Genomic DNA, 25,487 nt, shown 5'->3' with positions numbered 1-25,487 from the left:
AGGGCCAATGTGCACAACAGAGAGCAGGTATCAGTGGTTCAGAGTCAAGCTGGAAGGGCATCCCAAGTGAGGTCCTGCAGGGATCGGCCCTGGCGCTAGTTCTGTTCAAGATTTATATAATGGCAATGATTTATATAATGGCATAGAGATACACTGATAAAGCTTGCAGATGATACCAAGCTGGGAAGGGCTGCAAGTGCTTTGGACTATAGGATTAAAATTCAAAAGGATCAGACAAACGGGAGAAATGATCTGAAGTAAATAGGATGAAATTCAAGAAAGACAAATGCAAAGTACTCCACTTAGGAAGGAACAATCAACTGCCCACATACAAAATGGAAAACGACTGCCCAGGAAGGAGTACTGCGGAAAGGGATCTGGGGGTCATAGTGGAACACTAGCTAAATACGAATTGAGCATAACACTGTTGCAAAAAAGCAAACATCATTCTGAGCTGTACTAGCAGAAGTGTTGTAAGCAAGACACGAGAAGTAATTCTTCCGCTCTACTCTGCGCTTCTCAGGCCTCAACTGGAGTATTGTATCTAGTTCTGGGCTCCACATTTCAGGAAAGATGTGGACAAATTGGAGAAAGTCCAGAGGAGAGCAACAAAAATGGTCAAAGGTTCTAGAAAACATGACCTATGAGGGACGATTGAAAAAACTGGGTTTGTTTAAGTCTGGAGAAGAGAAGGCTGGGGCAGGGGGATATGAGAACAGTTTTCAAGCACATAAAATATTGTTACAAGGAGGAGGGAGGAAAAATTGTTCTCCTTAACCACTGAGGTCAGGACAAGAAGTAATGAGCTTAAATTGCAGCAAAGGAGGTGTAGGTTGGACATTTAGGAAAAACTTCCTAACTGTCAGGGTGGTTAATCTTGGAATAAATTCCCTAGGGGAGGTGGTGGAATCTCTGTCACTGGAAATTTTTAAGAGCAGGTTATACAAACACCTGTCAGGGATAGTCTAGATCAATGGTTCTCAACCAGGAGACTGGAGCCCTCTGGGGGACCGCGAGTAGGGCCAGCATTAGACTCACTGGGGCCCAGGGCAGAAAGCTGAAGCCCCACCACATGGGGCTGAAATCCGGGGCCCCAAGCCCAGCCACCTGGGGCTGAAGCTGAAGCCTGAGCAACTTAGCTTCACGAGACCCCCTGTGGTATGGGGCCCTGGGCAATTTCCCTGCTTGCTGCCCCCTAACACCAGCCCTGCAGAAAACCAGTTATTGTGGCACAGGTGGGCTGTGGAGTTTTTATGGCATGTTGGGGGGGGGCCTCAGAAAGAAAAAGGTTGAGAACCCCTGGTCTAGATAATACTTAGTCCTGCCATGAGTCCATGGGACTGGACTAGATGACCTCTCGAGATCCCTTCCAGTCCACTGATTCTATGATGCATAAACCGGGGAATCTTGAGTAGGGTCGTGAGGTTATTTTTCCTCCATATTTGGCACAGGTGCGACTGCTGCTGAAATCCTGTGTCCAGTTCTGGAGTCCACAATTCAAGAAGGCTGTTGATAAATTGGAGAGGGATCAGAGAAGAGCCATGAGAACAATGGAAGGATTAGAAAACCTGCCTGATAGTGACGGGCTCAAGCTACTCAGTCTATTTAGCTTATCAAAGAGCTGGTTAAGGGGTGACTGATCACAATCTGTACATACCTGTGTGGGGTACCTGCGTGGGGAGCAGAAAGGCTCGTCAGTCTGGCAGCACAGGGTATAACATGATCCAGTGGCTGGAAGTCAAAGCCAGACAAATGGAGATTAGAAATGATGTGCACATTTGAACAGGGAGGGCAAATAAACTATTGGAACAATGGACCAAGGGCAGGGGTCAATTCTCCATCACTTAATCAAGACAGAATGTTTGTCTAAAAGTTCTGCTCTAGTTCAAAGGGGAATTAAGTCAGGGAAGTTCTCTGGCCTTTGTTGTGCAGGGGGTCAGACTAGTTGATCATAGTGGTCCCGTGTGGCCTTCGAATCTATGAATTATCCATATTGTAGAGATGGAGACACCGAGCCGCAGAGTAGGGCAGGGACTGGGCAGGGAATGGCTGATGCCCCATCTGCAGTCACAGCGTCTGCTCCAGCAGCTCCTCTCCCAGGTACCCTCCCCTCCAGCTGGACAGTGAAGCTAGGGAGGAGAGAGGCTGGGGTAATTCGACTCCCCCAACCCACCCTCCCTGCTGATGCTCTTCTGGGCAGGGACTGTGTTGTGCCCTGGGCTGTGATGCGATGGGGCCCTCCAAATAATCACGGGCTCTTGTTCAGTGCCATACTGGGAGAAGACGACAGGTTGTTTATAGTTTCTATCCCTGTCGTGCCCCACTGCACTAGGGGCTGCACAGACCCAGAACCAAAAGCCAGTCTCTGCCCCAGGGGTGAGCCTGACCCAGAGCCCAGCAACTCTCCCAATGAGCTGCTCTCTCCTCCTCCCAAGCACCCTGCTGTGGCCAGGCTGGGACACCTGCCCCCTTCTGGTTCCAGGGGGTGGCTAGAGGAGCTTGGGGGTTTTAGGTTGCTCTGGGGCATAGCACCACTGCATACTGGGCTCGGGTCAGCTGCCCTCGCAGGCTGCGCTGGGTGTGCCGGCTGCCCGAGGCAGCGGTGAAGCCCCTTCGCCTGGTAGTCAGGGGTTCAGAGCTGGGTCTTGGTGGCCAGCAATGGTGGGGCCTGTGCTGCTGGTGGGCCCTGACCCCACCTAGCAGGCTGGGGTGTTACTGGAGCTGGGTGCCGCACCCAGTGCTCAGCTCAGGGCCATGGGCCACCAGTACCAGATCTGTCGAGTGGGGTGGGCTTTGCACTGCATCCTGGTGATGCTCAGCTGGCTCCACTGCGGTGTGTGCAAGCCCTGAACTCAGAGTGGGATTGGGGGTGCTGAGTTCCAGTGGCAACTCCATTTAGTGTAAATGGGGCTCTAGCGTGAACCCCGGCATCCTGGCCAGCCTCTGCCTGTCTCAAATGCCTCTCTAGTTACCACCGGGGTGGGATTTGCCTTCACTGCCTGTCCTAAACTGTTGTGTGAGGTTGCTGAGCACTGTTAATGCTGTGCTTCACCCCAGAGATGGCTGCATTTCAGTAGCTGACAAGGTGCCCTAGGTAGCCCTTGAGTGTGGAACATTAAATTCTCTCCATGCAGCCCTCGATGCAAGTTTGGGGCATGTTTCCAAGGCTGCCAAGGGGTCTTTCACTATGGAACTAGGAGATATTAGTCTGGGTCGAGCTATATCTTTACAGCACCCAGTGCAGCGGGGCCTCTGGGCCTGAGTCTAATGCAGATAATAATGCTCAGGGCTTTCTGGGGCCCAGACTGGACTCCTGCTTCCCTTCCCCTATCACCTTGTGGACAGAACTGTACCTCATCCTATGCTGTGAAGATGGTGCCCAGAGACCATGGTGATGGGTACCTCAGTGATGGATATCCATTGGATAATGCTGCCCTTATCCACTCCCCACTGGAGGAGTTACCAGTGGGGTGAGGAGCACAGAGGGGTGGGGTGAGGCTGTAACAGGCATTGTCTGAGGATTGGAGAGGTGGGGCTCCCCACCGTCAGTACCCTGCCATTGCCCAGGGTGCAGTGTGCCCAGCCCTGCCATGTGAGCGTGGTCCCCGTGGGCAGGAAGGCAAGTACTGTAGCCGTGGCACCAAGTCCTGGCTGCAGGGCCTTTCCTCCAACACCTACCACTTTTGTGTGCAAAGCGAACAACCAGCCATTAGCCCCCGGAGCCGCGCGTGCTGTTATCCGGCCAGGCTCAGACGAGGAGTCTCATTAGCGGCCTGTCACCACTTTCTCTCATTAAGCAGCACACGCGTACAAGCAGGTAAAAGGCTCATTAGCTGGCACGACCAGCAGCCGCGCCAGATATGCAGACTTGGTGGGCCCCTGCCAGTGGCCAGGCTGCTTGGACAGCTGCTGTCTGGAGGAGGAATCGGCCGGTAGGATCAGGACTTTCTGGGAAACCGGAGCCTTTCTCTGAGCACGTCCAGGGCTCCTGGAGCTCCTCAGCCAGAGCTGAATCCCATCCCTCCCCCTGCTGCACACTTGGCAGTGGTGGAGGCAGGAGCACGTCTCTGCCCCTGGGGTCTACCAGGAGGAGCCCTGTCGACGGGCTGTTTCCCAGAGCGGTCAGCTGGCTGAGTAGCCGTGTCTCGGGTAGCGTGCAGGGCATCCGAGCCAAGTGCAGACGCTGCCAGCGCTAGGTCGGGCCGGAGTGCTGAGCCCGCTGCACTGGGCACCTCACGGGTGCTGCTAGCAACGGCATCGAGCTCTGCGGCCCCAGCAGCAGCTTGGCTCCACGTCGCACAGCTATTCACGTCTCTCAGCGCCACTCGCCGGCCAGGCTGGCAGCGTGGACAGGAGCCACAGCTTGGGTAATGGCTGCTCGAGCCCAGACGCCGTCTCCATGGCAACTCATGCTTAGCGGGCTGCCCAGTTATATTATTACCGTAATGCCTAGCAGCCCCCGTCGGGGCCTGGGCATGGCACAAACACAGAACAAGATGGTTCCTGCCAATGGGCTTGCAGTGTAAGTGAAGGCGTTCCCCTGCGTTTCCCCACGTAGGGAATCCCACCCACATTCGGGCCCCATTTGGAGCTCTCTGTAATGGGTCGCAGGGCTGTGTGGAATGGGGTCTCCCTCTGCTGGCTGGGCCCATCTAAAGGATAATGGCCTGCTGCTGCCGCCAGGCAAAGGAGCCTCTCCTGTAGTTCAGGTGGTGGAGGCCCTGTCCTGAAGGGCCCGTCCTGTTCTCACTCATGACCAGGGCGGGGAAGGTCTATTTATTAACCTGGCTGTGACTGTACCGTGTGAGGGCTGGCCCTGCCAGTCAGCAGAGGATGGCAGCTCTGCCAGAGGTGTGAATGTGTCTTTGGGGAACCCTGGTGGGGATGCAGAGGAATCTTTCCGCAGTACTCCAGGCTGTGCCCTGGGAGCACATGGGGACACGGACCATCTGGTCTCACCTCTGGCTGCTCCTTGTCCCTTGGGAGATTTGGCCAGATTCATAGATACCAAGGTCAGAAGGGACCATTCTGATCACCCAGTCCGACCTCCTGCACAGCGCAGGCCACAGAATCTCACCCACCCACTCCTACGAAAAACCTCACCTATGTCTGAGCTATTGAAGTCCTCAAATCGTGGTTTAAAGACTTCAAGGAGCAGAGAAGCCTCCCTCAAGTGACCCGTGCCCCATGCTACAGAGGAAGGCGAAAAACCTCCAGAGCCTCTCCAATCTGCCCTGGAGGAAAATTCCTTCCCGACCCCAAATAAGGTGATCAGCTGAACCCTGAGCATATGGGCAAGATTCACCAGCCAGGAAAGAATTCTCTGTAGTAACTCAGATCCCACCCCATCTAACATCCCATCACAGGCCATCACAGATGGTCCATATGGGTCTGTACGGCTCCATTCTCCTGCCCGCTCCTCAGCAGCTCCTGGTGGCCGGACTGTTTCTCTCTCTCCCCTTGTTGTCAAGTGAATTTGGTGCAGGGGCACCATGGAGCCGTGCAGTAGACTAGCTTGCCTCCACCCACCGTGTGCTCCCGCTGAGCAGCAGGGAGTGGGGCTTGGTCTTCGCTGGGCCTGCCAGCCAGGGGACTCACAGTGGAGCTCGTAGTTCTGGAGAGAGCACATGCTAGGAGCTGGATTAACAGATTTTAAGGTAGTCAGGGACCACTGTGAACATCCAGTCTGACTTCCTGCATAGCGCAGGCCAGAGAACCTCAGCCCGTAGTTTCTGCATCAAGCCTGTAAATTCTGGCTGAGCTAGAGCAGATCTTTCAGGCAGAGACGTCCAGCCTGGAGTCAATGCTTTCTGGTGATGGAGAATCCAGTAGTCTCTAGCTAAGGGCTTGTCTTCACTGCAGTTAACTTGAGTTATAACTCGAGTATTGCCCCTAACCGAACTGCCATCTTCGCACAATCCCTCTTTCCTTGGGGCAGCAGTGCATGGTACTCAAGTTGTCTGTCACAACTCGTCAGCTGGTAACACAGTCAGTCTGTGCAAATCAAGTGTTTGTCCACAGTGTAGCTTCACTCATCTGAGCTAGGCTGACTCAAGAGGAATTGTTGCGTGTAGATACCTTGAGTTAACTCCACAGTGAAGACAAGGCCTAAGTTGCTCCAATGGTTAATTCATATCACTGTTAAAAATGTGAACCTGGTTTCTAGCCTGAATCCATTTATCTTCAGCTTTTGGTGCCTTTAACTGCTGGATTAGAGACATCTGCTGTCTCAGATCTCCTCCTCTTGGAGATCTGTGCAGATTGGGATCAAGTCACCTCTTAACCTTCTCATGGATGAACTAAATCAATTGAAAAGAACAGGAGGACTTGTGGCACCTTAGAGATTAACAAATTTATTTGAGCATAAGCTTTCATTAGCTACAGCTTAGTCTCTAAGGTGCCACAAGTACTCCTGTTCTTTTCGCGGATACAGACTAACACGGCTGCGACTCTGAAATAAATCAATTGAGCTTCTTTAGTCTCTCGCTGGCAGGCAGGTTTCCAGACCATGGCTCGTTCTCACAGCCCTTTTCGGAACCCTTTCAAATTTTTCAACATAATTGTTGCTGTGGGGACAAGAGACCTGGACACGAGACCCAGGCCACAAGCCAAGGGAACAGCCCCTCCCTTCTCCTGTGTAATACTCCTCTGCTCATATGACTAAGGATTGAGTTGCCTTGTTGCTGTCACGTTGCACTGGGAGCTCCTGGCCAGCTGGTTATCTCCCGGGACCCAGCGTCCCTGGCAGAGTCCTGCTCTCTGGGATACAGAGGCCCCTTTTGTAAGTGTGACCTGTGCTCTTTGTACCTTGCTTTGGGCTGGTAGAACACATTGTTCGGCTGAGCCCACCTTACCCAGGGACTCAGGACGCCATGGCCCATCGTTATTTACCGCGCCATCGGTGGCTAGGCCATCTGCAGACGTTCCTGGCCCTGCTGTGAGACGTCCTTCCAGAGCATTGACAAAGCAACTGACGAGTGCTGGGCCGAGGTCGGGGCTTGCCGCAAGCAGCTTGCTGACTGGCATCTGGATGGGGATGCATTTTGGTCACTGCTGACATGAGCAGGATTTGAACCAGACCCCACGTGCTGCAAGCACCTGCCAGCGCCAGGGAAGTCTCACGCTTGGCACAGTGCTCAGCTTGGTCCTGCGAGCAAACACCTCCCTCCTCGTGGAGCTGACGGGCACTCTGCCCATCAGACACATGGGACCGCCCTCCAAGCAGGCCCTGCCAGCTCCCTGCTGAGCCCCGAGACCTGTGGCATGCAGGCGCTGTGAGCTCCACCTCCATGCGTCACCCATCCCCACCCCCCGACTCCTAGCTCACACACACGCACACACACACACACACACACACACGCCAGCTGCTGTAGCCTGCATTCCCCCGCTGAAGAGAACCCCCCTTCCCCCGCCCCCAGGGCCTGGCCCGCCCCATGCAGCAAGGGGAGGCCGGGCCCCACCTCGGTCTAGACCAGCAGCTGCTTCCCACCAGTTCATCTCAGGACACGTGAGGATGAGCCAGCAGCCCTGCTATGTGTGGTCACAGGCTCTCACGGGGAATCTCTTTGGTCAGGGTGACGTCTCCAGGCAGGGAACAGCGAAGGGGAGGGTGTGGGGGAGGCTGTGCATCGAGATGGGCCCCTCGGTGCCCCAAAGTGCAATGCCGGTCTCTCAGCCCCCTTGCTAGCTGCCGGGGGAGCAGGCGCTCCCGGATCCAGCTTTATTAGCCAAAGCACAACCCACCCTGTCCCTGGATCCTGGAGCCTGTCTGTGGTGGAGCCGTCAATGCCCCAGGAGGTGGGCAGGGGCTGGCCAGGGGTGGGAGCACTGTGTCACTCTTCCATGGCAGTTCCCTTGGCCTGGTACGTTGGGGACCATCCGCTCGGGCTGTCAGGACAAGCAGGTGAAAGGAGTTGCTCCTGGGAAGTTGGTCGGGGGCCGGGCAGCTTTGTGGGTAGTTCTGGTCGCTGGCTTTGTGCCTGTCCCCAGCTCTGAATGGCTCGTCTGGCTCCGGCTAATCCCAGCCCTTGTGCTTGCCAGAGAGTTGAGGCTGAAACCAGGAGCCTCCAAAAGGAATGTAAATTGAGGCACCTAACTGAGGCTTTGTCTACACTACACAGCTTTCAGCGACATGGCCGTGTCAACACAGCTGTGTCGCTAAAAATCGGGCAGTGTAGCCGCTTTTGTCAGCAATTTTGCCGACAAAATACTTCTACTCCCCAATGAGCGGCATTTGTGTTGTAGACAGGATAGTGCTCCTGCCCACAACGCGCTGTTTACACACACTTGTTGCAGCAAAATATTTGTCTTTGGGGGCGGGGTGGGAGGGGGGCTTAGCACCTCTGGATGACAAAAGTTTTGTCACTCAATTGCCCGTGTAGACATAGCCTAAGTAACTAGCTTTCCAGAGGTGGTAAGCCGCAACAGCTCCTCCTGCCTTGCAAGGGAGGCAGGGCTCAGTGGCATGGACAAGCAGCTCACACCCGCCGGTGCCAAAGGGTGGATGGATGGGTGGGCAGGTGCCCAATGTTAGGCACCATATTTGCAGAGTCTGATCCCAGGCTCTTGCACCGTTCCCGGCCCTGCGGCTGGCTAGCCACTGCATCCTGCCCGGGTCCCAGCCGCAGGGTGCTCAGTGGCACTGCCCCAGACGGGTGTCTGTCCTGGCAGAAGGATGGTGAGAAAATGGACAGCTCCTTCCAGATGCAAATTACTAGTCAAGCCACTCATCAGAACAATGGGTCCGGCTAATCCTTTCACAATGGGACTAATTGCTAATCAGACCGATTTCACACTGGCTGTTTCCCTTGACAATGAGGCTTCTTGGAGAACAGCTCAGGGGGATGGGGGCTTTTTTCCTGGCATGCACGTCTCCCTGTGCTGGGCCTGCTGGCATGGGAGGTGTGGGGGAGGCACCATTGGGATTAGCGCCTTTCCGCTCTCTGGAGTGTCTATCCAGCCCCCTGGGGATGCAGGGCTGATGGAGCGGGTGTGAGGCAAGGCATATGGGATGGCAGCTGGGGATTCTGCTGTGCTGGGAAACCCGCCGGCAGCCTTCGCAGGGGCCTGCCTACCTGCATATCCCTCCAACCTCCAGCTCCTAGGGCAGCTGCCTCTCCCGCCTCCCTCTCTGCTCTCTACACTGCTGGCTGCCAGGGACCTTCCTAGCCAGGCCCAGAGCCTCTCCTCATGAGTTGGCTGCCCAGAGCCAACATATCTGCTGCTGCAAGTGATAATACCCCTGCCCGCTGCTGCCTGTGTCAGCTAACACAGCCTAGCCTGGCAGTTCTCCCAAGGGCTATTTCACCTGCCACTGGCAGGCAGCCACCTCTGAGGTGGAGTACAGCACCTGTATAACAGAGCACAGCAAAGCCATTCAGCAGTTTAGGACAGGAAGTGGCACCATGCTATCAGTAATGACCCCAAGTGCAGGAGCTCCCTGAACATTTCACTTGGCCAGCACCCCCAGCCCCATGCTGGGGTTTTCCTGGGTGCTGATGTGGGGAGCAGTGCCCCCCTGCTGGGTCACCAGCCGCAGCTTGCTCTGCCCTGTCCGTTTCCGGCCAGGTGCAGAGCCACCTCCTGGCTGAGCTGCGGCCCCTGTCAAGGCTGAGGCTGCCCTTTGAGCTGTGGGCATTGCCATCTTCTGTGGTTCTGGCTACGAGCCGGAGAGCTGGCTGCGCAGGCCCCCTGGGGCTCTCCCAGCCAACTCGGAGCTGTGCTGGGGGAATCCCATGCCAGCGACTCCCTGGGCAGGCCGTGCTACACACCACATTTTCCTCCCATGGCCTGTGGCCGTGTGGCGCCTTGCCTGGTAAGAGCTTTGTGTGCCTGGCCATCAGTGCAACCAAGTGACGCCTTGGAGGTGCTCACCGTGTGGGGGAGATGCCTGCACTTCTGGGGTTGCCCAGGCCCCCCCAGGAACCCTCAGGTCGTGCCAAAGGCCCAGAGCCCATTCATAACCTAGCTGGCTAGGAGAGACTTCTGCCTCAGCAAGACAGCCGGGCATCAGGGCAGGGGCAGTGTCTGATGGGGGGGAGGGAGGGCTGGTGTCCAATGGTCTCAGGCTGACTGGAGATCTTTGAGGGGCTGCATCAGTAAGAGGGAGCGGGTGTGAGGGGGCAGGAGAGGGGTCAATGGCCTGGGGCAGGCGGCAGTGACAGGGGAGAGGCTGCTGGGGAAAGCTAAGGCATCATTGCTGTGTCTCCTCATGCGGATGTGAAGGGGGCGGAGGGGGGCAGCAGCGAAAAGCCGAGGGTGTCATTGCTGTGTCTCCTCGTGTGGCTTTGGTTTGTGTTTGTGACTCATGACGCACCTGCTGATTGAAGCTGTGAGAGGCAGTGTGGACTAGTGGTGAGTGCACAGGCCTGGGAGCCAGGAGTTTCTTGGTCCTGATGTGCCATGTGACCTAGGGCGAGCCCTTCCCTGTGGCCAGACGTTGGATACCTGCCGTTGGATGGTTAATTGGCTGGAGTCGCTGCAGGTGCAACGTGTTTGGTCAGTGCCATGTGTCTTTAGCACTCAGCCCAGTTTGCCCGCAGGAGCAGTGCCGGCCCCAGCAGCCACTGGCCCAGCCTGTCCCCCTGCCCCCACACACACACGCTGGCTCCCGCAAACAGCCTGCCCTCGCTCCCTGCTTTGTGGGCTGGCCGGAGCTGTTTGCCCATGGCAGAGGTGCATCTGTGTCCTGGTGCATTGCTAAGGGCTGGGCGTCTCATCCTGAGGACGCTGCTGTGGGCAAGAAGCAACCAGGCTTCTTCCAGTCCATTAATTAAGCTCCGTGTCCCTGTCCCTGCCCCCGCATCCTCTCCCTGCAGAGCCCAGCTGCCCTGCCACGAGTGCCCACCCACACGCAGCAAGCAAAGTGCCTCAGGGCTCTAATGAAGCAGAGTCCTGGACGCGGTCGGCACTGAGTCCCCAGCTCGGCTCAGCTACAATTAATTGCAGTTTCCTTTTTGCTCTTAAAGAACCTTTTCTGAGGAAGGAGGCAGCAGCCTCCCCGCACTGATTGGCACCGAGCTGCTCCCCTTCCTGCCCCCTGGGCTGGTTCCTCAGTCTCAGGCAGGGGAGGGGGCAGCACCCCATCCCAGCCAGCGCAGCAGCCTGCCGGGCCTGCTGCCAAGTGCGGATGGGTTTGGGTGCCAAGTTCGGGGAGGGGAGAGATTTCCAATTGTTGGAATTGCCTAAAAAAGGAGAAAGGCAGCGGCTGGAAGTGGAAAGCTGAAGCCAGGGGCTCGGGAAGGTATTTGATGCAAAGGCCCCGTTGTAAGTACTGCAGGGGAACCCACGGTTCCATCTGGCCTCGGCATTACCTTTCAGCCCCCCGGCTAAACCCCTAGCCCAGCCAGCAGCGATTCCCTGTCCCAGTGGAGGAGGTGGCTTTTCACCCACCCCAATCCACACCTTGGGGCACCAGCATCTCCTGCATGACTGCTTTGCAGAGACGAGTGAGATGTAGTCGCCTCAGGCTGCATTGGTGCCATTCACAGGCCGCAGGCTCTGCACCTGCCTCTCCCCCCCCGCTTCCGCACCTGCTAGGTGCTGGCAAGGTGATCAGGTGTCTGTAGTTCCCCATAAATTGTGCCACACCTGTCCCGGTCACTTCCTGGCACAAAGGAGGTGGCAGCTCAGGCAGGATCTGTCTTCCTGTGTTTAGGGGGCAGGGCCCCATCCTGCCAGGTGCTGAGCGCTCCCAACTCCTGCTGAACTCTGGGGGAGCCAGTGCAGGGCCAGCCAGAAGCATGTTGGGGCTGGAGCGGTGTGGCCCAGACGGTGGCTCCTGTATTCTGCCCCAGACCATCCCCATGCCTGGCTCCCAACGGAGAAGCACCTGAGAGGCTTCGGGGCACTTGGGATCCCTAGTGGGGGTGCTAGCGCCCGCCTTGGGACCCTGCCCCCCGTCAAAGCAGCAAGTGCACACAGGCTGCTGCCGCGCCTCTCTCCCCGGCGCCGGGGGTGCCGTCATTCGTGCCTGGCATGGCTGGCAGTGGGGGCAGCGGTACCGCAGTGCTCTGCCGCAGGGTGCTGCGAGAGGTGCTGCCAGACTGAGGCAGCGGGGCCCGCTCTGCAGAATACACCGAAAGAGGGACCCCACCACACCGGGGGGCCAAATGGGGCAGTGCAAGGAGCCAGCCTGGCAGTGCTGCAGTGGGGGGTGGCATCAGTGCCTCCAGCTCGCTGCATTGCCAGCTTGTTGCCCTGCCCCAGGTGTAACTGCCGCTCACTAGTTGGCCTAAGTGGCCTTGGAGGATCCAGCCAGCCAGGGGTGCTAGGGGTGAAGCCAGGGAGAGGGAGCAGCCTCAGCAGAGGCCCGGGAGCAGCTTTGGCATCAGCCCTGAGAAGCGTCTGCTGGGGCCTGGGTGAGGGGACGGGTGGCTGCGTGGGTCTGGCCTGGCGAGGGCAGGGCAAGCTGGGGCTGGGGCTGGGACCACACTGTGCGAGCGAGTGGGAAAGAGCATCCTCTCCAGCATGGCAGTGCCGTTCCCTGGAGCTGCCATTGCCTGTCTGGTCTCCCGCGGAGCGGAGCAAGCTGGGCATCCCGCTGGGCAGCCCGCCCAAATCCCTCCCCTCTCCCCCAGCGCCCCTCAGCCTGGAGGAGCGCCAGGCACTGCGATGTCCCTGGCCCTGCAGCCGCAGGCTCCTCTGCCCTCACCTTGCCAGGCTGGTGCCGGCCAGCCATGAAGGGAGGTGGTATGGGACGCTGGCCGGAGCTAGCCAGGTGCACAAGTGCATGAGGGCCCATCCTTGCAGCCTGATGCCAGTCAGGGCCTGCCTGAGCCATTCTCAGTGGACTGGCATCCACACCACCGACACTGCCAGGCACTTCGCTGGCAGCATCAGCAGGGAGGCTGAGGGCTGAGCGAGTTCTGGAGACTGGACTCCCCTCTCACCCCTCGAGACTGTAGTGCATTGGTGTGGCCATGTGCAGAGCTTGCCCTGGCATCCCCCTGCCTGAGGGGATGCTGTATCCTACCCCTGTTCAGGCTCTAGCAGTTCTGGGGATAAGACCCCTAACTTAGGGTTAGACAACAAAGCCCCACCTCTTGGCAGCTCCTGGCTGAAGCTCAATCCCTGAGCACCAGTGCCCCGATTAGAGGGTGACAGGTGGTCTGTAGACCAGGAGCCTTGCCCACCCGAGGGCACTTTGTGCTGTTGCTAGCAGCAGTGGGGCTCTGCTGGTTGCAGTGCGGCAAGCCTGGTCATTGGCGTTGCAGTCAGGGCATGCGTTAGCCTATCTCTGCCAGCTGTTGCAGGTGTCTGGCCAGCAGGACGCCCCACACTCCTGCTGGCGGCAGGGCTGGCTCAGGGTGGCATCAGCGGAAGAAGTTTGCACCATGTCCCTCGTGGGGCCCAGGCTGTAGAGCACAGTGCTGCCTCCCAGGTGCGCCCTGCATCTCGCCCAGCGCTGAGCATCAGGGGCTGCCACAGCCTGAGGAGCCACTGCGCCCCCGGCCCAGACCCCTGGGCGGCTGAGCACCAGCCCCTCGGGAGCGTCTCTGCTATGTCGGCCAGGATGGGCCAGGCTCTTAGCAGCAGCACAGAGACATCGCCTGGTGGGACAGGGATTCCCTGCGGAGCTGGCCTGTGCGATGCCAGGAGGGCATGGCTGGCCCCAGGCACTGTGTGCCAGCAGGCAGACGGGAGGCTGGAGTGAGGGCAGAAGGCAGAGAAAGGGGACTGGGGGGCAGGAGGCAGTGGGCCATGGAGCTGGAGGGGAGGGCAATGGGGGAGAGGAAGGGGATAAGGAGGGAGGCAGAGTGACTAGCCCCCTAGGTGCTCTGGGCTGGATGGGGCGTGTCTCCCGGGACTGATTAGTGCCAGTCCTGCTGCCCATGGCCGTGTGGCTCCTGGGGACAGCCAGCAGGCTGCGAGGGAATGGAGGGCCAAGGCGCCCCTCGCCCATGTGCCCCACAGATGCCCCTAGCAGTGGCAGGTGTTTCCCACTTGGGTGCCCTGGCCTGAGTCCGTCTGGACTGTGGGGCAGCCTGGCCAGGTGGCACAGGGGCTGTTCCGTGCTGAGGGCAGGCTGGGAAGGGGTTAATGGCCAGCCCATACCTGCAGTTGCATTTTAAAGATGTGAAATTAAAGCCCATAATTTATTCTCCCCACACACGAAGGAGCAATTAGTTCTAAACACGGCTTAATCAGTCAGCGCGAGATTGATTTCTGTAGACTTGGATTTGGTGGCTGCTGGCGAGGAGCCAGGCTGGGAGCAATCTCCAGATAAATGAAGTGCGGAGAAGGAAGCCATTACATAATCTGATGGATGGGCCCGGAGCTCGCACGGCTTCTCATTAGTATGCCACTCGAGGCTGGCAGCCGCACCAAACTTCTCCCAGGCACCTCGGCAACTTCCTTCCCCCTCCCCTGCTCCTTCCCCAGCTGGGCTGGCCTGGGGCTAACCTCTTTCCCTCAGGGCCGGGACAGACACCCGGACCCAGGAGCCTGTTCAGCCACAGGCAACCCTTCTGCAAACTTTGTGATGTTCCCATCTCTCGCTTCCAGCTGGTGCAGCATGCCCCCTGCCTAGGCCCGAGAGCTGGTCTCTTCCACCCTCAGCTCTCTGCATTGTGCTGGGCACTGGGCCTGCTACAGAGGAACCACCTTTATCCCCATTCACAGACAGGAAACTGAGGCACGGCCAGGGCACATGACTTCCTCCAAGGTCACACAGTGAGTTGGCGGCACAGCAGCATGTAGAACCCAGGAGTCCTATCACCCCTCCCCTTCACCCCAGACCAATATCTGAATGGAAAAAAAACGAGGAGTTCTTGTGACACCTTAGAGACTAACAAATTTAGTCTCTAAGGTGCTACAAGTACTTCTTGGGGTTTTTTTGCTGATACAGACTAACACAGCTACTACTCTGAATCTCTGAAAGGGGCTCTCAAGGCAGCGAGGGGGCAGAGGGGCTCATTAGGGAGCAAAGCGCAGCCCCCGGCTGTCTGGTGGGGCCAGGTGTGAGGCAGCCTTGGGGAGCATTCATCATGCCACCTCCCAAGGGCCCGGCGTTCTGTAGCATCCCCACAAGTGACATGTGCTATTGGCGGCTGCAGGGTGCCCACTGGGAATTCCATGGGCAAACTCCCCCGAACTCTGAGGAATAATCCATGGGTCACAGAGTGACGGTCCCCACCTCCCGCATGCATCATGCCTGGACTTCCCTGCTGTAGCATTGAAGCATGGGGGGTGAGCGGAAGAGCGTGGCCCTGCCTGTTGCTCCCCCTCAGAATGGAACCCCGCATTCGATGGCGTCGGAAATGCATCCGCGGGTGAGGACAGTGCTGGTGTGGCACAGCTGGGAGAGCCTTTGTGTCCTGCCTGTCCACGTGGCTCCCGTGTTCTCTGTCCAGGGTTTGGCTGCGCCCTGGGGGAGTCTAATCACACCAGCTCTGGGAGGCTGTGAACGCAGAACCAGGACGCTGCAGCATCAGACGGGCTCCTGCTGCAAGCGGGCAGCACTGAGGTGGCTGCAGAAGCACCTGGCACCAGGATTCAAAAGTGCTGCTGAGGAAAAATCAGAGTCGGATACCACCACGCCCATGCCTGTGTTTTGTGCTGTCCTCAGGAGGCTGCAGGGGAAGGAGCCACTCGGGGGGAGCCAGGCAAGCAGCATCTCACCCTCAATAGCCAAACTCTGCATTTGTTGGCAGGAGAGATGGGCCTGAGACACGGGCCCCAGAACTCACATGCTCTGGGCTTCAGGCAGGTCAGGATCACACCTCATATTTAAGGGGAGGATTGGGGGGCAGGAGAGGATCCCTGCTGGGGACGGGATCCCCGTAAGGGTTTGCAAGCAGCCCTCGTGCCAGGTGTGTGATGCCGGGGGATGTGCGCCTTGCCCAGGGGCAGACCCTGATCCGCGTGCAGCATGCGGGTTCCTGGTGTGAGCGGAGCCCAGGCAGCTGGCTGCTGGCCAACTCTTCACGCCAACTTGCTTTGAACAGCCGCCATTCTTGCCGTGGAGCCGGTCCCTGGGGGACATGCTGTTGTATCTGCGCTGGTGCGTTCAAGATGGCTGGGCTGACCTTTCCTGCATGTGGGGGTGGCTCCCGATTTGCTGATACAGATGATGGGCTGAGGGAATTGGAGGGAGCTGGGCCTGAGTCCCCTGGGCTGTAATGTCCCCACTGCCCTGGCCTAGGGCTGGGCCAGGGGGGACCCACCCACCCTTAATGGGCCATGCATATGTACCCACACACCTCCTGGGTGTGGTGCTCTGTCCCATCTCGTGGCACCAAGACCACTTAGAGAGCGAGCAATTGATGGGTCTGCTCTACAGCCTTAGCTAGTAGCCAGTTGGCTTTTAGCTCATGCGGTAGAGGCTGATTCATTTAGCTCCAGAGGTCCCAGGTTCAGTCCCGTCCGCCGACGCCCAGGGTCTGTCGGCATTACACGTAGATTGAGCGCAGCTAGGCTCCTAGCTGCAAGGTCCATGAGCCTGCAGGTCTCTGCAGCCCGACTTGCCGCTGGGGCTGAACTCCCCCCAGAGCCAAGGCCCATCCCACACCTCAGCACCTTCTGCCCCTGGGCCCGGCCCATTGCTCAGACCTGCCCCCTCTGCCAGAAACACAGAGCCCCAGGGTACTCATCAAAGCAGACCCTGCCCACCACGGCACACGCTTCTCCTGCAGGGAGAGAACGAGAGAACAAAGCACATGTGACTGCGGTGCAGTCAGTGAGCGAATGCGCTGCGGGAGCCGTCCGACGCACCGGTGTCAAACCTGGCTAGAGTAGTGCCGTGTGTGCTGGGAGCCAGTCTAGAGGCTCACCTTTGCCCCAGGTTGGGGGGTGGCCTGGGTGAGCGAGGAAGGAGGCAGCTTGCAGGAGCTTTGGAAATGTTTTCTTTCTTCCCTCCTGGTGTGGGGGAGGCACGGCGTTCGCCGGGCAATAGTAGCCAGGGCTGGTGAGAAGAGTTTGAAGCCAGCCCGAGCACAGGAACAGGGACTCCGTGCCCACCGGGGAGGCTGGTAGAAAAGGTCTGTCTGCCAGGCCGGTGAGGGACTTGGCATGTGCCCGGCGCCAGCGAGGCAAGCGGGATGGGTGCTCTGGGTCCGAAGAGGACTATGCATGGTGCTGTGGTGGGAAGGGGGCCCCGAAGGAGGGCTCCAGGAGTCTGTGCTGGGGGAAGGGGGTTGAGAGTGGGACCAGGGAGCCCTTCTCACGAGGCCCTGGTCGCCAGAAGCTCAGGGCCTGGTTCTGATGCCAGTCACGATCTGACATCAGTGTCCCGCCATCGGCTCCAGCGGAGCTGCTCCTGATTTACACCAGTGTGAATGCAGAGTCGGGCCGGAGGGCTGTTCCTGTCCAGTAGCCTTTGTGCAGTATGGGTTGGGCATCTCAGTGCTGCTCCTGGGGGGCAGCCCTCCCCGTGGCACCAACAGGTCCCCTTGCTGCAGCCACAGCAGAGAGGCCAAGGAGTGAAGGTGCCGTGGAGCGCCATCGCCCAGTGGTCCCTTGCCCGGCCAGGCTGAGGCATCTGGCAGGCTGGGGTGAATTCTTCCAGCCCTGCCCCTGTTGTAGGGGGGTGTGGTATAGGCTCCTTTACCCTGGCTGTCAGAGCCCTTGCTGAGTGCTAAATAAATCCCCGGCTGCCCAGGCTAGTGCATGTCAGCGCACATGTGCGCCGCTCCAGCAGTGCACCAAAGGAAGACGGAGAGAAACCCCCCAGCTCTTCCCAGCCATAGATCTTAAAGCACTTGTACCAAGGAGTCAGTATCATTATCCCCATTGTACCAATGGGGAAACCGAGGCACATAGTGGGGCAGTGACTTGCCCAAGGTCACCCAGCAGGCAGGTGGCAGAGCAGGGAATAGAGCCCGGCTCTCAGGGGTCCCAGTGCAGTGCTTTCTCCACACACACCATAGGGAAGCCCCCCTGCTAGCCGCTAGTCCCAGGGGCAGAGGTGCTGGGGACTCTCACTGACAGAGGCTCTTTGTTTTGTCTCTGCAGAACTCGATTCGGCACAACCTGTCCCTGCACACCCGCTTCATCCGCGTGCAGAACGAGGGCACTGGCAAGAGCTCCTGGTGGATGCTGAACCCCGAGGGTGGCAAGACGGGCAAGCCGCCGCGCCGGCGCTCTGTCTCCATGGACAACAACAGCAAGTTCCTGCGCATCAAAGGGAAAGCCAGCAAGAAGAAGCAGCTTCAGGCGACTCAGGAGCGTGGGGAGGAGAGCCCGTCCTCCCAGCAGGCCAAGTGGTCTGAGAGCCCCGCCTCCCACACCAGCGATGAGTATGACACCTGGGCCGACTTCCGGACACGGGCCAACTCCTCGGCCAGCACGCTGGGCGGGCGCCTCTCCCCCATCATGTCCAGCCATGAGCCGGACGAGCTGGAAGAGGACGACGGCACCCCATCCTCCCCGCTGATGTACCCCAGCCCCTCCAGCACCATGTCTCCCTCCCTAACCAGCAGGTGCTCCGTGGAGCTGCCTCGGCTGACCGACCTGACCGGCACCATCAGCCTGAACGAAGGGCTTGGTGAGAGCCTGCTGGACGACCTGCAGGACAGCTACAACATGAGCCCTTCCCAACCGCTGCCCTCAGGCGGCCTCAGGCAGAGGAGCTCTAGCTTCACCTTCAACTCCAAGTGCTCGACGCTTGGGGCGGCCACTAGCACGTACTGCGGGACCATCTACAGCCAGCCCGCCATGAACCTGCTGCGGCGTCTGCCCATGCAGACCATCCAGGAGAACAAGCAAGCTACCTTCTCGCCCGCCAGCTCCTACCGGAGCGCCTCGCTGCAGGACCTGCTCTCCTCCATCTCCTACGTGCACAAGGAGAGCATGGCTCAGGGCGAGCCGCCCCTGGCTCAGGCCGGCGTCCTGGCACCGTCCCGCAGCCACAGACAGAGTGCCCTCATGTGTGGAGGCGGGGAGCTGGGCTTGTCCTCTTACACCACCCACTCGGCCTCCCTCATGAAGAGCAACACTTTGTACCACCCGTCACCAGCCAGCCACCACCCTGCTGTCAGCAACAGTGCCTTACCCACTCCTATCAGCCTTATGAGCTTGCCTAGTGACTCCTGCAGCATGGCAGCCATGCCCCACCATGGGCATCTCCATCCCTACGTCAATACCCAGGGGGCACACATGAGCTTGCTGGATTCCCTCCAGGGCCCTTACCAAGGGGCAATCCACCCCCCTGTTTTGGGCCAGGACAGGTTCCCAGCAGACCTTGACCTGGACATGTTCAACGGCAGCTTGGAGTGCGACGTGGAGTCCATTATCCTCAATGACTTTATGGACAGCGATGAGATGGACTTCAACTTCGACTCGGCTCTGCCCCCGCAGAATGGCCTCAACATGGCCACGCTGCCCAGCGCCCCTCAGCCCCCCAACCAGAGCTGGGTGCCTGGCTGAGATGAAGCCGGACGCTTCCCACCAAGGAGTCACATGGGGAACAGTGAAACAGACTTTTTTTTCCTTTCTCTTCTGCCTTTATTTGTTCTGACGGGCTAGAGCCATCTGTTAAACCTGAGAGCCACCCTGACCACAAGCCACAGGGTGACAGATCCATATGGGCGCAGGACACGGCCCCGCCAGCCAGTCCAGATGTATCACCTGCATTGATGTGTGCGCCAGACTAGCTAGCTCAGGCTCTGCTGGGGAGCCCCAGGCCCACCCCAGTTCTCTCCCTAGCACAGTAAAACAAAAGAGAAAGCACATCAGGTGTGGACATAAAGGCAGTCTGGTTAATTGCACGCCCTGTCCCTCCTCCACCCCTGGGGGGTTCCCAGCAGAGGCAGTGCAGAGTCTGGACCCAAGGCATTCGCTTTCCAAATTGCCCCATCGGTGACTGGCCCCCCCTTTGTGCTCGTGTTTGGTTTGGTTCTGCCCAGGATGGACAGTGGGTGGCAGCCCTGGAGCAGAGGCACAATGACTGCAAAGGCCCTTGTTTTCCAGGGCAGGCTCAGAAAATTCAGCAGCAGCCATCAGGAGCGGTGGCTGGCTCAGAGGAGGCTCCCCCCCCCCCGCAGTCAGAGTTAGCGTCAGCCTGCAGCCCCTTCCACTCACTCATCCTATAGCAGACCAGTGGATTTCCATGTACTGTTTAAGCCTGTTCTAGAACCTGATATAACCCCGGGGTAGCTGGAGAGCCAGGGAAAGCCTCTGAACTCTGGAGCTAGCAGCTGTGGCCGCCTGCTGGCAGCACCCACGCGCACGGGGCTCTCTCCAGAGTTTGATTCTGGATTCTGAGCCAGTTTGATCTCAGCCAGCTTTGGGGATGGCCACATTTTCAATCATCAGAGCCTGAAAAAATCCCAACCCACCGACAACTGGCAGCTGTCTGTATACAACATGCCTGGTGCCATGCACAGCTGGTGTGTGCACGGGTGGGGGCACAGGTGTGCATGCCCCTGCATGTGCAAATGCCGGCTTTGCAGGTGCGTGTTTTGCAGGTCCAGGAGCCTGTGTGAGGTTTGTGGCCGCCTATTGGGAGGGGCATGCTGCTAGCCTGGATCCCTGCTGGAGAGGTAGGCTGGGGGAGATTAGAGAGTGTGTGGGGGAGTTATTTATTTGATTTTATGCACTCTCTTGCCGTTGAATAATCACCTTGTTAGAAGAGCAAACGGGAGAGCCGTGCTGGGAGCTATGCCCTGCACTGGGGAGGCAGTCCACAGGCAGCGCGTGCTCATGGGAGATGGCAGTTAATAATCAGGGATATGCAGAGGGTTGGGAGATGATTGCAAAACCTGGATCTGGCTTGTGATGCAGAACATCCCCAGAGTTTGAGGTGCTCAGCGCCGGGGCACTGGACCTCCCAGTGGGACTTGGGGTTCAAACACTTGTTGCCCTCTGCAGAGCTCACTGTGCCCCTGTGTTTTCAGACCATTTAACCCACTACCAGCAAACCCTTCCCTCCCCTGCCCCATGGGTCGGTATGCAGGCTCTGGGCTGGTGCCTGGGGGCTGCCAGTCTGTCAGGCAAGGGAGAGGTGCTATTGCTCCCCACACCAGGGAGCCACTGGGGCTAAATGTCAGGGTCTAGCAGCAGGGCCCTCCAGGAGTCAGCATGCTTTCTGAGCACTGCCCATCTGAGCTGGATGGGCGGTGGCAGCAGTGCAGCGAGCATGAGCGGGCACAGTAGGTGCTCAGCATTTGGGGACGAGCCAGTTGGAGGGAGCATCCTTCACATTAAGTGAGAAGGGTGCCAATCCCCTTGCCTCTGCAATAGTGCCCAGAAGAGCCAGGAGTGGGCCCGGTGCTCAGCTGAAGGCTGGCAGCTGCAATGCAGGCACAGCTAGGCAGTGGGCTCTGCTGGCCCCCAGGCCAGGCAAGAATCCCCGTACAGCGGGGTTTTGTTCAACAACGACGGGCCTGAGCCTTGTAGACAGTCCCTGTCTCTCTAACAAGTCAAGCCCAAACACCATCTGAGCTCTGGGGCTGGAACTTTTCCTTGGGGGTCCAGCTCCTCCTGAATTGGGGCCCGGCTCCTGGCTCTGAAATGAAGACACACGTTGTTCCATGGCGCTTTGCTCTAAGTTCCCTGGTCCTTTGGACCATGAGCCTCGAGCGACCTGGGCGCAAACCCCTGGGTGGGAGCCAAGGTTTGTGTGAACTCTGACTGTAGGACACAGGTCTGGTGCTTCCCAGCCGGGGGGAGGAACATTAATCTCCCAAACGATCTTCCAGGGGCCCCAAAGTATAGTCAGAGAGGCCGAATTACATAGTGAGCGACCCATCGCTGAGCAGTGAAAGTGACAGTGACAAACTACTGATGCTAGAGCCAAATTTTACTTTTTTAAACACCAAGATTTCCTGGGTCTAACCAGGCCTGGGCTCCTGGAAGGCTGGTTGTGACCTCCAATTAATTATTACCTCCAGCACACATACCAGCCCCCCAAGAAAGGGACCCTAGAACTGGCCCTGGCATAATCCCATATAGTCGGGAACTGGGGGCTCCCTGACTCCATGGGGCGGCCAGGCTTCAGGGGTCTCTAGCCAGGTGGTGTAGAAAGCACCTGGAGCTCCCTGCATTGGCCCATGAGCCTGTGGCTTTGTCGTCTGGGTTCAGGCTTGTCTCCCACAGGAGCTGTCAGCATAGGCACATCTGAAGGGCAGAGGAGATCCCAGCTGCTGAGTGGGAGGAGATCCCAGCTGCTGATGGGTCCCCATCCCTATGCAAGGTGGATCCCCGAAGGATGCTGCCCTCCCCGGTTGGGGCTGTCCCATGCCCCTGCCCTGTAGCCCCCCTCCTTTCTCTGTGAATGGCCCAGAAGCACCAAGCGCTATCAGGCACAGAGAAAGGGATGGGTTTGTTAAAATCCCCATCTCTCCCCTCCAGCAATTCTCCCAGCCCCGGACATCACAACCAATGCATCTTCCAAGGGCCAGGCAACATGCCTGATGGAGGCCATAGGAGACGGAGCAGCTGTTCCTTGCCTGGGGCAGAGTGGCATCCTGTGGTGGGCATACATCATGTCCTCTTGCCTCACCTGACCAGGGTCCATCAGGTATCCGGCATGTGTCTATGGTGGGGAATAACAAAGGAGCCCATTGATGTACCATTGATGTTTGCTCCAGGTACATAGAGGTCGTAGTCTATTTATAAAGACATTATTACCAATTAATTAATTAAGTTTACATTGTTGGATCATGTACAGAATTTAATATATTCTATTCTAGATATTATTTCTCAGAGGCTTTTTAAAAAATTATTATTATTTGGTCGATAGCATTCATTCATTCATTCATTCATTCATTAATTCAGTTTCGACACTCCCATTCTGTTTTCAGACGTATTTAATTCATTGCAGAAAGAAATGACAGGTGGCTATGAAATACCCAGCCCCCTTGCCCTGCCCTAGCCTGGGGGCGTTAAGGAGGGTTAGAGAGGAGGAGTGCGGCAGGGTGCCGTACTTACCGTGGGGCTGGGGGCTGCAGGGCTGGGACCACCTACTAGCACCAGGGGTGTTTGGGAAGCAGTGCTGCCCTGTGTGAGAGAAAGGAGGGAGCTACCTCCTTCCAAACACCTGATCTTCCAGGCACATCCCCGGCAGCACAATAGAGGATGGTGGCGTTAGGCACTGGATGGCAAATGCCATCGGCATGTGGCATCAGGCGGTCACCTCGCCCGCCCTTCCCAGCCCCAGCCACACACTTGGGGCTTTGGATCCAGCACCACCCCCCTCGGTGGCAGGGCCAGCTGCACAGACTGGCACAGTTCTTGCCAGGCTTGGTTCTGCTGCAAAGTCTCTGCTCCTCTCGGGTGCTTTCGTTCCTGCTTTGGGAGAGGAGATGCAGAGGGGAGAGACGGAGCCTGGTGCACAAGCTCTGCCCCTCTGTGGGAGACACGCCATCATCTGGCAGGGAACCCCAGCCCAGGGAGGCCTGACTCTGTCCTGGGGTTGGAACAGGCTCACTGGGGTGCTTGGTGCTCAGCATCAGGCCCCGTCCCCACTCCTGCTCTCTGCCAGTCTCAGGGACTTTCCCTGGCCTCTGCAGGCTGGGCGCCTCGACCTGCCCCAGCCCCCGGAGCTCAGTGCTAACTGGGCCTTAGAGTTTACATCCCTTCCCAAAAGGAGATGGGGAGAGGGACAGAGATGCCCCGGGAACCCCTTGGCCTTGTCCAGCCCTGAGCATCCATTGGTACTTAGAGGAAGCAGCCGGAGGCCTCAGTCAGAGAAGAGCCCCCCTCCCCGTCCCGGCTCCCGGCATCCCCTGGGCCTGCTCCCCTCGCCCCGCCCCACCGTGTGTTTGACCAGGGAGGCCAGCCCCGGGCATGTTGTTTTGCGAAGCTGTCTGTGGTTCGTGACTGTGGGGTTGTTGTGTGTACGGTGGAGTTGTGTTGGTAAGCATTGTGTGTGCCGTCGTTGTGCAGTGCGAGGGGTGTGGTGGCGGACAGGGAGCTGGGCAGGGCAACCCATCACCCTGAGTGCCCAGCAACACCCACGCCCTTGGGCCTATGCGGGGGAGTTTAGGTGCAGGGCAGGAGGAGCCCGGGCAGGAGCCAAGGGACCAGTGACCTGTGCAGCACCCCCAGTGCCAGAGCAGGCAGAAGAGAGCAGGGCTGTGCTGGGGGCAGCGCTGCTCAGGGATTGGGATGGAGAGGGGGCCAAGGCACATGGGGATAGATTAGGTGTGGGGGGGAGGGTCAGTCATTCCCTTGCAGCTCCATTTCCATCCTGGGCCCTGGGCCCCCGGTCTCCTGTATGCAAGGGTCAGATGATATGTGCACAGGTCTGATCTGGGCGCTGGGCACAGCCTCCTGCTCCCCACCTGTCTAGAGATTGGGGCAGGAGAACTGGTCTCCTTGGTGGAATTGCTGCTAGTTCTGACCCCGGTCAGGGCTGCCAGCAACCCCCCCACTGCAGCTGGGGAGCATGGGGCCCCCGACGGCCCGACACGCTGCAGAACTGGCTCTGTGCCCTGCTGCAGTCTGTGCAGGCCCAAGGCAAGGAGCCATGCATGAGGCTCTCTGGCCTGCGAGCACATGGCTGTGCTGTCTGCACTACGCAGCCTGTTGTCATGTGGCTTGGCCATGAGTCCACGTTTAAACACGGCTTCAGTGTCGCGTCCAGGGAGTCCTAGAGACGGCTGGGCTGCCCTGCCCAGCCACGCTGCGCCTCCACATCAGTGCCAAGCCACCAGCTGCTCAGCTCCTAGCATGGCTGGGAGCACAGGGAAGGAGAAGGCCAGTTCTTTGATTTGAAGAAATCAGCGGGGTTATTTTAAATCTCCCTCAGGACATGAGTCCCCAAGCACAGCCCATACCCAGCCCCCCCGGGAGACTCCTCTTCTGAACTTTCCACCCAGTTCCCTAGCGCACTGTCCCCCTCTGCCCCACGCTCCCAGCCTGGCTCCCATGTCTGGCCTGGTGGGGCCTGGCTTCAGTGACTCAGCGATGGGCACACAAGCAAGGAGCAGTCCGAGAGCGGAGCTGGCTCCCCGGCGGGGACAGGGCTCCGCAGAGAGACTGGCTCCAACAGTTTCCTTTATACAGATGTTTCAGTTCATTCTTTCCCACGTATTTATAACTGTACAGACTTGGGGGGAGGGTTTCGGACAGGCTGTCATCTCTCACCGCACATATATTGTAGGCAACGTAACCTTCTTGATTGTGCTATTAGAGTTTGTGTATGTGGCAATGTAAAGAACTGTGTATAGTGCATTGTACAGCATATTTTCATGAATAAAATTGTTTTAAATATTACAAGTATGGCCAGCTGACTTCCGTGCTTGTGTGTTCATGCATGTTTGTGTGTTTGCACACATGTGTGTGTGTGCACATGCATGCACATGTGTGCATATCACTGTGTGTGTGTGTGTGTGTGTGCAAGAGATGGAGGGGTCAGTGAATGTGGTGTACCAGAGAGGGAGTTGGAAGATTAAAGGTGGGGACAAGTAAAATAATCAATACTTGGGAGCCCTATTGTTTTGTTCCTGGCAAACATCCCGAGACGTTAGATAAAAACATTGACACTCTTCTGGAAGGCTACAACATTTAGTTGGGGTTGGTCCTGCTTTGAGCAGGGGGTTGGA

General features: G+C 58.1%; 1 protein-coding gene across 1 annotated transcript in view; it reads left to right on the top strand.

Annotated features, from left to right (window-relative positions):
* FOXO6 (forkhead box O6) overlaps nt 1–25,164 on the top strand; it is a 93,014-nt gene extending 67,850 nt beyond the window's left edge. Inside the window, exon 2 of the mRNA XM_038378018.2 lies at nt 17,953–25,164. Coding sequence (XP_038233946.2) covers nt 17,953–19,365 — 1,413 coding nt within the window. The 3' untranslated portion in view covers nt 19,366–25,164. The remainder of the gene's footprint in view (nt 1–17,952) is intronic.
* Nucleotides 25,165–25,487: the final 323 nt, after the last annotated feature.

This window comes from Dermochelys coriacea, chromosome 19 (genome assembly GCF_009764565.3).
Source record: "Dermochelys coriacea isolate rDerCor1 chromosome 19, rDerCor1.pri.v4, whole genome shotgun sequence".
Taxonomy (NCBI): Eukaryota; Metazoa; Chordata; order Testudines; family Dermochelyidae; genus Dermochelys; species Dermochelys coriacea.
This window is presented reverse-complemented; position numbering and strand designations above follow the sequence as displayed.